At 46.9% G+C, this 12,998-nt stretch overlaps 1 protein-coding gene across 1 annotated transcript in view; it reads right to left on the reverse strand.

The window, feature by feature from the left end:
• Nucleotides 1–1,077: 1,077 nt before the first annotated feature.
• The window catches only part of FKBP15 (FKBP prolyl isomerase family member 15), a 334,309-nt gene continuing 322,388 nt past the window's right edge, over nt 1,078–12,998 (reverse strand). Inside the window, exon 29 of the mRNA XM_078642121.1 lies at nt 1,078–1,478. Coding sequence (XP_078498247.1) covers nt 1,401–1,478 — 78 coding nt within the window. The 3' untranslated portion in view covers nt 1,078–1,400. The remainder of the gene's footprint in view (nt 1,479–12,998) is intronic.

Genomic DNA, 12,998 nt, shown 5'->3' on the forward strand with positions numbered 1-12,998 from the left:
TGGGATGGTTATGCTCAGACATGAGTCCCATGCTCTCCACACCACTGGAGTCAAGCTATCCTGGCTGAAGACGGCTAATAGCCAGAAACCGGTCCTAGGATGCTTGATTCCGGTCCAGGAAAGACATGGCTTGGCAGTGCGGGCTGGACTGTTCCCATGAGGCACAGGGTCAAGGCTGATTTGCATATGGCCATGTCTGAACTGGGGTGGTGTGGAGTGCAAAAAAACGATGGATTTAGGCCCAGATCTCTGTACTGGGGTGAATGTATGACAATGTTCCTTATTCTGTCCATCACCTGTTGTTTTGCATTTGTCACCCGAGTGGGATGGGTATGCTCAGACTTGAGTCCCATGCTCTCCACACCACTGGAGTCAAGCTATCCTGGCTGAAGACGGCTGATAGCCAGAAACCGGTCCTAGGATGCTTGATTCCGGTCCAGGAAAGACATGGCTTGGCAGTGCGGGCTGGACTGTTCCCATGAGGCACATGGTCAAGGCTGATTTGCATATGGCCATGTCTGAACTGGGGTGGTGTGGAGTGCAAAAAAACGATGGATTTAGGCCCAGATCTCTGTACTGGGGTGAATGTATGACAATGTTCTGCATTCTGTCCATCACCTGTTGTTTAGCATTTGATCTACAGCAGCATATGCTGCGAACAAATTTAGGTAGGAGTATTTTTTTTTTAAGTTGCTTGTATGTAGTTTAACCACGCCCTGTTAAATAAACAATAAATTCCACTTTGTAACATACTGACAAGTGAATAGCCTATTTTGTCACTGATGTTTATCAATAAATGCAAAAGGGACATGCAAATATGAAGGCACAAAGAATGATTATGTAATAATTAGTTTTTTTTTTACATTTTGTATTTTTTTTTAAATAAAGAACTTTGTAATAGGTTGTATTAATTACATTTAAATGTATATGCAGTACTGTGACTAAATGGACTATGTACAGTAAACGTTAATATGATTAATGCTATGCTACAGTATCATACAGCGGTAAAGGTCACTTTCTAGAGTTGCTTTCTTTTCCCCCTACTGGAGAGCATTATCAGTTTGAAGCCATTTGGACCAGGGTACAAAAAGAGGTTTATTCGGATTAAAAGGACCATCAGATTAACAAAGACTGGCTTTGATGAGAACCCGGTATCTCGAAACAACGTTAAACTGTCCTGACTTGTCCTGATTCACTGACACTGCAGTGCAGTACAACACGGCTGTACAAGATCGGCATACAATGACTTCTGTGGACCCCAGTCAACTGCTGCCTTAGAAGCTCACACAGAAGGGTCCCAGAATGTCTCTCCTGTTCATCGTGCCATGTTAAAAGTGCTGTAAGGTCCGTGTGACAGAAGTGCCCATTGAGAAGAACCACAAATTGGGCTCACAGGCTATTCATCCCAGCCAATCCAGGTCTTCGTCTTCCTCATCATCCCCGAACAGAGGAGCAGGTGGTGGGCGCCCCTTCAAACTCTGAAAGTGACAATAAAGAACAGACTGTAAAATGGCAAGTATAATGAGACAATGGATAATGAAGTCATGTCTTAACATGGGTTTAGAGTTCTAATTATCCCTGGGTGAAAACTGCATGAAAGATTATTTGGGGCATCCATAGTTTGCAGTGGAGGCATCAGCGATAACTATGGGTAGTCAATGAACATAACAGAGTAAGTCATCTGGCGGTGAACTTACATGTTCAACAAGATTGTGTCAACTTCTTTTTCCCCATTTTAGAAGCTCAATACTATTCTGCATATTGCACCATTATTGTTTGGTTGGAAATAGCATCTTGTCTATTCAAACTAAAAGCTTTGGGTGATCACTACATGGCATGGTCAGGGTGACTCATGACCCTGTCCTTTTCAATTATAAAATTAAAGCAGAGGTGCATTGGCCTGGATTTAATTTGGTGCTACAATGAGATTTGTGTATCTCAGTATTTTATTTGGCTAGTTATGTCGTAGCAAAGTGTATCAGCAGTAACCAAAAGATATGCATGCTGTCAATGAAGAAAAGTTCAATTGTTCCCCAGTATAATAGGACCATCCTGGAAGGTGTAGATCACGTAGCATTGTAGAGTTTCACAGTACTTGAACAAGCCTAGGGCAAAACTTCAGCTGTTCCTTCCAATGTATATTGTGCCTGTAATAGGAGGCTTTTGTGAGTTATGGATCTGGTTGTGGAGAGAAGGGTCTTAATTCCCTTCTTCATGAGTGCTCTTTCTCAGGAGGACAGAAATGGGTGTGATTGCTGTCAGGGGACAGAGGACGGGCTATATAAGCCTGTTGACTCAGTATGCCTTCTTGTTGCTTCCTGGAAGTTGCCAAACTAGCCCCCCTCTGTGGTCGAAACTGCTGTGTTGCACCGGTCTTAACTCATCGCAGGTTGAGACTTAGCACTGCTTGGCTACGTTAACATGAGCCTTTGTGGTAAGGTTGGTTCTCAGGTCTTTGCCCCTGAAATCTATCACTGTTAGTTCACTGCACTTGGGTTTGTCGAAAGCTGGGCGGTGGCTGGGGTTATGGTAGGGGGGTTAGTCTTGCGAATGCTCACTCGCGAATATTTAAAATGTCCCCTATGTTTAATTATAATGTAAAAACTGTACATTTGTTGTGAATATATGCCCATCCTTAATTAATGCTTAAAAGAACTAGTTGCGTTTTGAATAACCATTTCCACTATCATTTAAGCAAGGGCACAACCTTACAAACAACCAATTGGCTTTTTATTGAAGGCAATCATGGCCCTTTGGTCCAGCTATCACATCTTCAGTATTAAGCTGGCGATGGTGAGCTGAATATTAAAGAAGGATCCTCAAAGATCAAGCTACAGTTAACAGTGCTTTGCAAACACCCCTTATCCAGTGGTGGGGCAAAATAAATAAAAAGGTAACTCAATGCAAATTTGTCTGAAAGTGTTCATTTGCTTTATGCAACAATGATGTAACTGTTGTTTTAAAGGGGAGACTGCTTCAGCCATGGAAAATGTCTGCTTTAAAAAAAATCCATGCTCAGGAGAGGTGGGGAAAGTTTATTTTCCAGCAAGCACTGCAGTTTGTTGTTCTCATGTTTTTGGCCTGTAAATCCTTTCTTTACTTTGGGTATGAAAGCAATGACGTGTATATTAAGCATCTTTGGAATAACAACAGGGTTTAATTTAGACAAATCAATGATTAAATAAATGCTAGCGAACAAAATTAAATAAATAGATAACATGATTGGTCTTTTAAGGTGAATCGTGGCACTTAAATATTTAGTTGCTTTATCATCAGTGGATTTACAGGTCGCAGGAGCACCCCCCGCAGTCACTGCCTTTAACAGTTCCTACATGGAAATGGGCTTTACGGCTAAAATTTGCTTGGGAAAAAAAAGAAAACAAAATCGAACTCTCAACAACCATATTGCTAGTGTCCAGAAAGGTGGTTTAACAGTCCCAGAGTAGGCTGTTTTTCCCTCACCAATATAAATGGTCCCAATGCCAGAGGTATGAAGGCAGACTGCCCCCTGAGGCTGAAGAGAGGATGATGTAGGTCCTCTCAAGGATTTGATGGTTTAGGGGGACAGTGCAGGTTCAACCTTGTGTCAATGACAGGTCATGTTGATTCTTGTTGACTGATTATGTCCTCCTTTAAAGTACGAGTTACTTACCTTCGGCAACGATGTATCTGGTAGAGACGATTCTAGCCGCACATTCCTTAACATCGAATTATGTCCCCAGGTAATGAGACTTGATTCAGGAAATGTTTTGCCACAGCATCTCTGCGCGCCGGGGGAACGGCATCATGTGACTTCGCGCACACGACCTAAAGAAGCAGAACCAGAGCCACGACGCCAGGCCATAGATAGCAGGCCAGACCTGGCAAACAGCGCTGCAACCCCGGAAAAAGACACCCCGGGGCGCCCACACGGTGCTGGAAGGTGCGGGTGCACCGGGTCCCCTGTGGTGGGACGCTCCCAAGTCCCCATCAGTGAAGAAAGAAGCAAACCCTCAAAGGGAAGCAACAGCTCCCTCCCACCAGAGCCCAGGTGGAGAACCTCCAGAAGAGGATCTGCAGGGAAGTGAGCAACAGGATCACCCATGCGCAAAACACCCACAGCTGTGGACACAGCGCGAGCAAAGGCCGGAACCCGCCTCCGTAGTGCCACGCGGTGGAGAAAGCAGCTCCTCCGTGGGCGACGGCTGCAAACTAAGGCGGCCGTCCCCGAAGTGGGGCGGGGAAAGGCCAGACCTGGAAAGTAGAAGGGACCGAGGAGTGGGGGACCTGTTGCTCATCCGGCGAAAACCGCGGTCTTCGGAATGGTGGGGAGCCGCCTTTTGATGACGCCGGGGAAAAAGCCACCACGCAGTGGCCCGTCTCCATTGAGGATGACACCAGAAGGCACCCGACCTCCGAAGAAGAGGGAGCGTCTGAAGACGAGTCCACGACTCAACGCCCGTCCGGCGCCGTAGAGTCCGCAGCCTGAGGCAGGACGTCATCAATGTCCGGCGCCAAAGGAGATACCGGGCAGGCTTCCCCCACGTCACACAGTGCCGGGGACCAGAGCTGAGCCGGAGCCGAAGTGGCCAAGGGTCGGCACCGGAACGGCGCCGACTATACCTCCGACGAGGCAGCCGCCTGCGTGGAGGGACGAGAGGGACCTGGGGAGTGACAAGGAGCCCTCTGCCAGCCTCGACCCAGAATGGGACGTAGGGGGTCCGCCAATTCTTGTGGCACCACCAAGGCCGATTCAACCTCCGACTCTACCTCCGAGAAGGCAGCCACCTGCGGAGAGGAAAGAGAGGGGCCTTGAGTCGGACGAGGGGAGGCTCCTTCCTGTCACGACCCATAGCAGGACGAGAGGGGTCCGCCGACTCCTGTGGTGCCACCCGGGCCAGCTGCTGCCGGAGCTGTAGCAGCATCACCTTAGCCGTAGACAAGGCTGCCGCCTGTCCAGAGGGAAGCCATCCCGAGCCCCGGTGACCTCCTGCGACACCACAGGGACTCCTGCGGGAGTTTGCGGTGAGGCAGAGGTGCCGTGGTCCGAAGGAGGGACCCCCGAAGGCCCGCACCCCAACGGCACCACATCCTCCAAGCCTGGAGCCGAGCCAGTCGGCGCTGGAGCCGCCAGCGACGCCGTGGAGGGTCCCGTGCAATCCACCAACGTCCCAGGAGGGGCAGGAGGAGGAGGAGAAGCCAGGGAGGCCTGCAAAGCCACCGCATATGTCTCCATACAGGCTCTCGACGCCCCCTCACCGGGAAACGGTGGATAGGAGGATAAAACGCGGGGCCACATCACCCGCAGAGAGCCCACGCCCCCAACAAGCCGGAAACCAGCCCCCGGGGGACAAACTGCAACACTTACCCACCGGGGAGCGATGCTCGTGCGGCATAGAAGAGGGCTGAGGACGCCACCGCCTACGGCCGCTTCGAAAACCTTCCACCGAAGCCGATCGAGGTGATGAAGCTGACCTGGAGAGACGTGACGAGAGCAGTTTCATCCGGCGCTCCCACCGCGACTTCGGCTTCAACTGTTGGCACACCTCGCAATCAGTGGAGCCGTGATCTTCCCCCAAACACCACATGCAAATGAGGTGAGGGTCCGTCGCCGACATAAGGCGTCCACACAACGTGCAAGTCTTAAAGGCCGAAGGCATTCGCACACTGTTCCACACAGATAACAACAATAGAGAAAGAAAAAAGGGGCCTAAACAGGCCCGGAACCGAGACCGGATCCGCGTTGTACGCGGAAAAGGAAAAAACTGACGTAGGCACGCCAGGGTGGGACTTATGTGACCCTGCTGACCTCACATACGCCGACGACGCCTGGGTGGAGTCGCGTGATGCCGTCCCCCCGGCGCGCAGGGATGCTGTGGCAAAAAGTTTTCCGGATCCAGTCTCACGCCTGGGGATAATTCTACGTTAAGGAATCTCCGGCTAGTAGTCTCTATCAGATTTTCCATTTAGCGTTGGCACTGAGGCTGTGGTCTCCTTGGCACAATTCCTCCATCAAATTATCTTCATCCATATCTCCCAGTAGGGTGGGTTTTGTGCGGTGCCAGAAATCGTAATATGAAGACAAAACGGCGAAAAAAGAAATCACCGCAAAACATTTTGCAGAAAAACAAGGACTAGCATTTGTGTTGAACGGGTTCAATATGATGTCTTATATTACCGAGATAGTGGCTATCTGTGTCATCCCAATCAGAGAGACACAATCCAAGATTGGCCTGCCTCAAAGAGTTCCCCAACCGAGCTACTGAGGGCAAATTCAGCCTTTAAGGCAGCAGACGTTAAAGAGTGGTGAGTGGCCACTGCGTGCTGGTGGGGTGGGTTTCTCTGCTTACACCACAGTTCTCAGTCGGCTCTAGTCTCACGCACACTTATTTGTTTTCTCGCGTCTGACTCACATATCTCCTGAGGACATTTGTCTGCGCTGTACTCACGGACAATGTTCTGGCTTTTCTTTTTGCCTGGCACTCCTCCTTCGGGACACAGACCTAGTCATGTCGCTGGTGAGAAGACTTTCTGAATTTATATGTTGAAATAAGAATGCCTTGTAACGCTTTTTGTTGTGCATCTTACTACTGATTCTCATTTAGTAGCGTCATACTTAAGTCAGGGGACGCATTAAGTGCTGTGTAGTCTAGTGCAAGTGTGAAACTCAGCCAGTGTTTCTCTCTCTCTTACTAGACTTGAGCGGGAGCAATTTTTCACTATCAGTGTTTTGTCTCATATTGAAGGGAGAGCATGAGAACTATCAAGCAGAAGCATATCCTTTGTGGCATTGACACCAGTCTTCCTGCGAGTCAGGCCAGCTTCTCCTGGCCGACGCAGTCCAGTTAGCTGCCCTTCTCTTCAAAGGCTACAGCAACAAGGCACTTTGTAGACTTCACAGAATTAGAAGTCTGAGTTGAAAAATGCCAACAATGCACAGTTTCCAACATTGGTGTGCATGCCAACACGTTGTTCACAGAACATTTAAAGAACCAATAGCTGTCAACTACTTTCAAAGGTTTAAGTGCTCTTTCTCCAAGGAGCATCCTGTGTTGATGGCCAGATTTCCCAGGTTTCAGAGGCCAGCGGGTACAGTTAGACCAGGTCTCTGACTGGTCTAGGTGAAATGCATATTGAGGCTCTGACTGGTGGTTACTCCCACTGTCAAGAGATATGACCAATGCACAGCAGAGGAGGCACTGATGAATGTCAAACAGGCCAGGGGAATCCTACTATGAAAAGAATGGACTAGAAGTCTATCCCCATCCAGGAAATACACGTTTTGAAAAATCGTATAGAATAGAAAGGATACATCATCCATACTCTTAAGTGCCAGCTCGCGCAAAGAAGACCACTATCTTGTGCAGCACACATACAGGGTCCAAGTTCCAAGTGAACAACATCATTCACCAGTCCACCACACCACACCACACATTCTACAGACAGACAGCCATACATCCTAGATACATGTCTTAGACATGATAGAGGGATGGATACCAGTCGCAGGAGCTAGACAGGCCTATACTGTGGAGAGCAAGTAGACAGCTTCCCCACAGGATAACAGGTAAAAAAAAGGTCTGTGCTCCTGGACTATCAATAGACTGTCACCATTGCTAGTCACTAATACCCTAGGTAGAGGACGCAGTTGCAACAGTTACTCAGAATGGAGCATACTGTGGGCGGCCTGAAGTCATCAGAGAATAGCAGCTCTGATGTCATCAAAACCAAAGCGTCATGGAGCATGTCTAGAGAGCTTGTGTCGCCTTCAAATCTTCTGGAGAAAAATGGAGGCTTTCCAGAAAACATGCAAGGGTAGGTTGGCACACCATTACCAAGCCACACAAAGGGTTTTAGTCCCGACTGCAGGACACAGAAGAAAACAAGGGATAGCAAGAATGAATAAAAACAAGGAACGGAGGAAAATAAAAGGCTGCTGAATGAGAGAGACAGAAGAGAAAATTATGAGCGCTGGACTTATAAAGAGAAAGTGGAAGCAGAGAAAATATAGGAAAGTACAAACTGGAGAATAGAATAAAATGGAATTGATGGAGCAATAGTGGAACGAAAAAATAAGACTGAAGAAATAAGACTGTATAAAATGGTGGAGAAATAGATCCGAGAAGGCAAGGAGAGTTAAGCCTAACGCAAAACAGAAAATGGAAAAGTGAATGAACCATGAGAAAATTAAAAGTGTTGCTTAGAAGTTAGATTTCAGACAACCTTACATACTGACAGGAGAGCAATAAAAAGAAGGCTAACAAAATGTGTGAGAGTGGTATGAAAGCATGAACCAATGAGGAGAGGAACACAAAGAAGAGGAGAACTAGAATAAATGAATGGAAGATAATGACAAATAGCCTTTCACACGACTGGACACATCAGGCAAATCTGGTTTTTGAAATTCCACTTGGGCTTGAAGGAAAGTGTCCTCCTTTACTGAGGACAGACAGCATGTGGTAAAAACAGGCAATCACACCTCGTCCTCAAAACTATATGAGGTTTCATCTTAGTGCCAACATTATTCAACCTCTAAAAGGAGCCTCTAGGCCGGATTCTGAATGACTAGTATCAATTTGCATCAATATGCAACTTCAAATGTACATGAGACCTACATCTTAAAAGAATGTCTCACTCATCTGCATTCATGCATCAAGGATACTTTACTGTCCGCTATCCCCCTTCAGGTTCTTCCAGGGCCCCTGGGGCACTTTACGGCCAACCAACTGATTTCGTTGCATGACCGCTTCTTGGATACGGTGGGCAGTCTCTTCCAGACGCCCATCTTCTTACATTCGACCAGTTATGCCAGGATTGTGACATCCCCCAAGCCAATTCCTGCTACACGGGCAGCTGTTGGTGATGTTTTGGTCGCTGTGGGATACGGTGGAGTAAGAAGCCCCTAGCCATGCTGTAATACATGCATTATATATTATGAGGGGGTGGGGTAGTCACCTAATCACATGGTTATATATAGCTATTGGGAAGCACACGGGGATCCTTCTGACACACCTTTGACTCGTTTGGGAGGAAGACCTGGCGAGCTCCCTATATGACACTGAAAGGTCCAGAGCCCTATAGTCCCCCCAGATAATTTCCCAAAACTCATGTTTTAAAAACATCCAATGCATGATGTTACTCAGAGCGTATCTCATGCCTTCTCGGCTGAATTGCATGTTCCCCACCACCAATCTCAATTGCTCTAGATGTCCACACAAGAGGGCCGACCTCCAACACATGCTCTGGTATTGCCCCAGTATATCCATCTATTGGCAAGCAATACACTCCACAATGGCCACCGTCACAAAACTCACAACATTGAATTCCTGGGAGGCCACAGCCCTGGGTCTCTCCCCTAGGAGGAAAAATCCTCTGGGACGCTGGTGGCGTACTGTGGTCTATGATTTTGTCATTATCGAACCTATGGCCGCCCATGTACTGGATCAACGCCCCCCTCCAGAAGCCCCAAGCCTCCCCCAAGCTCCCGTGAGACGGAGGTTGGGACATTCATGTGGTCGCACCCCCCCTTCCCTTCCTGTCCCCTGTGACTTCCGGCCCAGGTCTACCTCTTTTAACTTCCCCCATTGTTGATTGTGGATTTGCCAATCTTTTTCTTTTCTGCTGTATTCATCTTTACAGGACACCTGAGATAAATATGTTTTTTTACCTCGCTGAACCAATCCGTACAGCTTCACGTTTTAGGACCTACAGCTTAGGCTATTGTTGCGTTTGTGAAAAATATTTGTTGTTCTTTGGACTTCTTATGATGAGTACACATTTCTCGGTTACCCGTTTTCCCAATGCTGTAATATGACTGTCGGAAATTGCTTTCTCTTACCCTTGAGATGATGCAAACCAAAACCTTTACAAAACAAACAAACCTCAATAAAAATTGTTCTAGAATAAAATAAGGACACTTATTAAACCCAGAGAAATTGTTTAGTGCTCCAGCTGTCAACGGCAAAAATAGATAGGCCTATCACTATTGAACTTACTGAATCTACGTGGATTTTCTCTCACTTACACCTATGACCAAGTCCCTAGGTTTCACAAAGAACTCTACTTTAGCATTTATGCAGCACATCAACAGGGTACCAAAAGCTGCACACCTGCCCTTCCCCTCCTCCCAAAAATATCAAACATCTCCTACCTCAAGAACATCTGAAAATAGCGGTACATGTTTGTGTTATTTGCAAACGACTTCGGTAATGCTTTTGACAGGAGTTTCGAAATGTCATTTAGCACCACTCACAGCTGCCCTCCAATCAATGAAGAGGCTTGTAAACAGTATGATCACATCACACCTATTCTCTCTGACTATTCCTATGGATCTATAACAGCTAGATCCAATTCAAAACGGCATACTTCCACACAAAACTAAACACTATAATAATCACAGAGAAACATGTACCCAGTCGGCCATAATGCTCAAAATCATAAGAGGTGAATCAGTCACAAGTTCTGTGCAAGTGCTTAGGTCAAGTAAAAGTTTGAAGGAAATGCAAAACATTCATTGAGCTCCAGCATAAGCATGACATATGCACAACACGCTTCCACGACTGACAGTGAGTGCCAGAACAAGCCTAGATACCCTGAAGAAGACTGTATGCACCTTTCAAGAAAAGATTCTGGTGTCCGCATGGATGGCAGGCCACTGCTGCTTTTGACTGCAAGGCCAATCACGTCCTCCTCCTTCAGACAAACCTTGTGCAAAGATAAACTGGGCCCATTGCCAACACAATGGTACAGGCCTGAAAAAGACGCTCATAATTCTGATCCCTTCAAGGGCATATCCTTCAAAATTGTACGGCCAATGTTTAACATGTTTGAAGAGGTGAGGGAAACAGATCTAGTTACTCGATCTAGCAAAAGTACCAATCTTTTTAAATACCGTAGATCCTCACCACTATTAAAGTTTTTTCAGTAGTGGATCTATTTTTAACAGAATTCAATTTAATTTTTTATTTTTGGGGTTTCCACTTTTTTCGCTTTACCTCACTTACGGATCTCTGGATACTGCAAACCTAGACCAGAGGGGCCTCTGGATGAGGCAGGCACCTTACACTTTGTGGTATTCGATGATAACTGCCACAACTGCAATGTAGGGGCGGACGAAAATATACACCGCAAAAGATATCTTACACATTGCGTTTTTGAGAATACCACAAATTTTCTATCCAATGGTTTAGACTTGTTACAAGTGTCCATTTTTTGCGAAAACCCTTTTTTTGCTTACAAACTCTGCGGAAATTCAGTTTTTGCATTTGATAACTTTAATACGTACCCAGGGGAAGCAAATGGACACTCATTCCTCCTCCCTATTTTTGATTGACTGAGGGAAACATGAACACTCCCCATACACCAGTGCACAGCCACAATAGTGGTAGTTCACATGGCAGGCATGACTCCATAAAGCTGCAGGTCGTGTAGGCCGATTTCCCTCCTGAACGTAGAGGTGAAGGAGCTTGCTAAGGCCTAGCAAACAGAATGATCACTGTCCTAACCACCATCATTCACACAGACCAATCTGGCTTCATGCCACATAGAAGCACCCACCATAACCTGTGAAGGCTATTAGGAGTCTTACACATGACAAATGCCCTCCAATCACAGCAAACCGTATTAATGGCACTATGTGCCTCAATGGTCTTCGCAGCATAGAGTGGCCCCATCTATTCGCCGCATTGACCAGACTGGGCTTCAGCCCGAAATGCAGCAACTGGGTAAAATTAATATACGAGGGCCCACTTGCCAAAGTGAGAGTCAATGGGGCAGAGTTGAGACGCTTTACGCTGGGCAGAGGAACATGACAGGGTTGCCCCCTGTCACAGTTGCCATTTGCCCTGGTGCTGGAGCCCTTTGCACATTGGATTAGAATAGACCCAATGATTTGGGGTATCCAAACGCCGGGCAGAATGGAGGAACGAATCTCCCTATATGCTGATGATATACTCTTATATCTATCAAGGCCCTACTACTCCATAGCGAGGATCCTTCATATTTTCGAGCTCTTTGGGAGCTACTATGGCTATACCATACATTGGACCAAATCAGTTGTGTTCCCCTTGTCGGGCCCTCCCCCGAGACTAACGGCAAAATGTGCTGCTCCGATCGTAGAATAAGGCTTTAAATATTTGGTCAGCTATGTAATGCGCAGCCACTAGACATTCCTGCAGAATAACCTCTTCCCATATTACACAGATTCCGAACCGATATAACACATTGGCGCACCCTGCTACTGTCCTTAATGGGCAGAGCAGCCCTGTATAAAATGAGTACCCTGCCGCGCCCCCTGAATGTTCTACAAAACACTTCCTACTCAGTCCCAACCACCTTCTTCAAACAGTTAGCCAAGGAACTCCACACACTGCTATGGCAAGGGGGCACACCCCACATTGCCGTCAATAAACTGCAGAGGGGGGTTTATGAAGGTGGCTTGGCAGTCCCAGATATTGGTGCCGGATGCCAGTAGGTGTTATTAGACAGAGGTGTGCTTTGACGAAGGTATGACTACAATCCCCTCTACCACGGCAGAATATGAGGCATAGTATTGCCAAAGCATAAATACAACGAGTCAAAGACTAAACCGCATGTATTTTGAATTGGGTGCTCACACATTAGGTGTGCATCCTCACTTTATTATAGGTTTTCACAAGGAGTGGCATGCATGGGACTGGCCACTGTGTGGTCCTGAAGAAGAGGTTTAGGGGATACCTCGAAACATGTTGACCGAATATTAGGGACTGTATACACATAACAGTTATATCTTTTCCCTACTATTTAACCCCTTTTTGTCCTTACCAACTAGGAGCGAGAATAAAATATTAGCTCACTACCTAGGTATTTTTATCATCACTTTCACCACTCCACGAACACTGCACTACACATTTCTTCACAGAAAAGTGCTCCTACATAGTTCGGCAAGTCCCAAGCAGCAGCTGTTTGGGATGGCCCCAATGATGAAGCATGTCACCTAGGGGCAACCCTGGGTGAGCGAGGGGACTCAAGAAAATAATTTTCTT

Source organism: Lissotriton helveticus, chromosome 5_1, assembly GCF_964261635.1.
Source record: "Lissotriton helveticus chromosome 5_1, aLisHel1.1, whole genome shotgun sequence".
Lineage (NCBI taxonomy): Eukaryota > Metazoa > Chordata > Amphibia > Caudata > Salamandridae > Lissotriton > Lissotriton helveticus.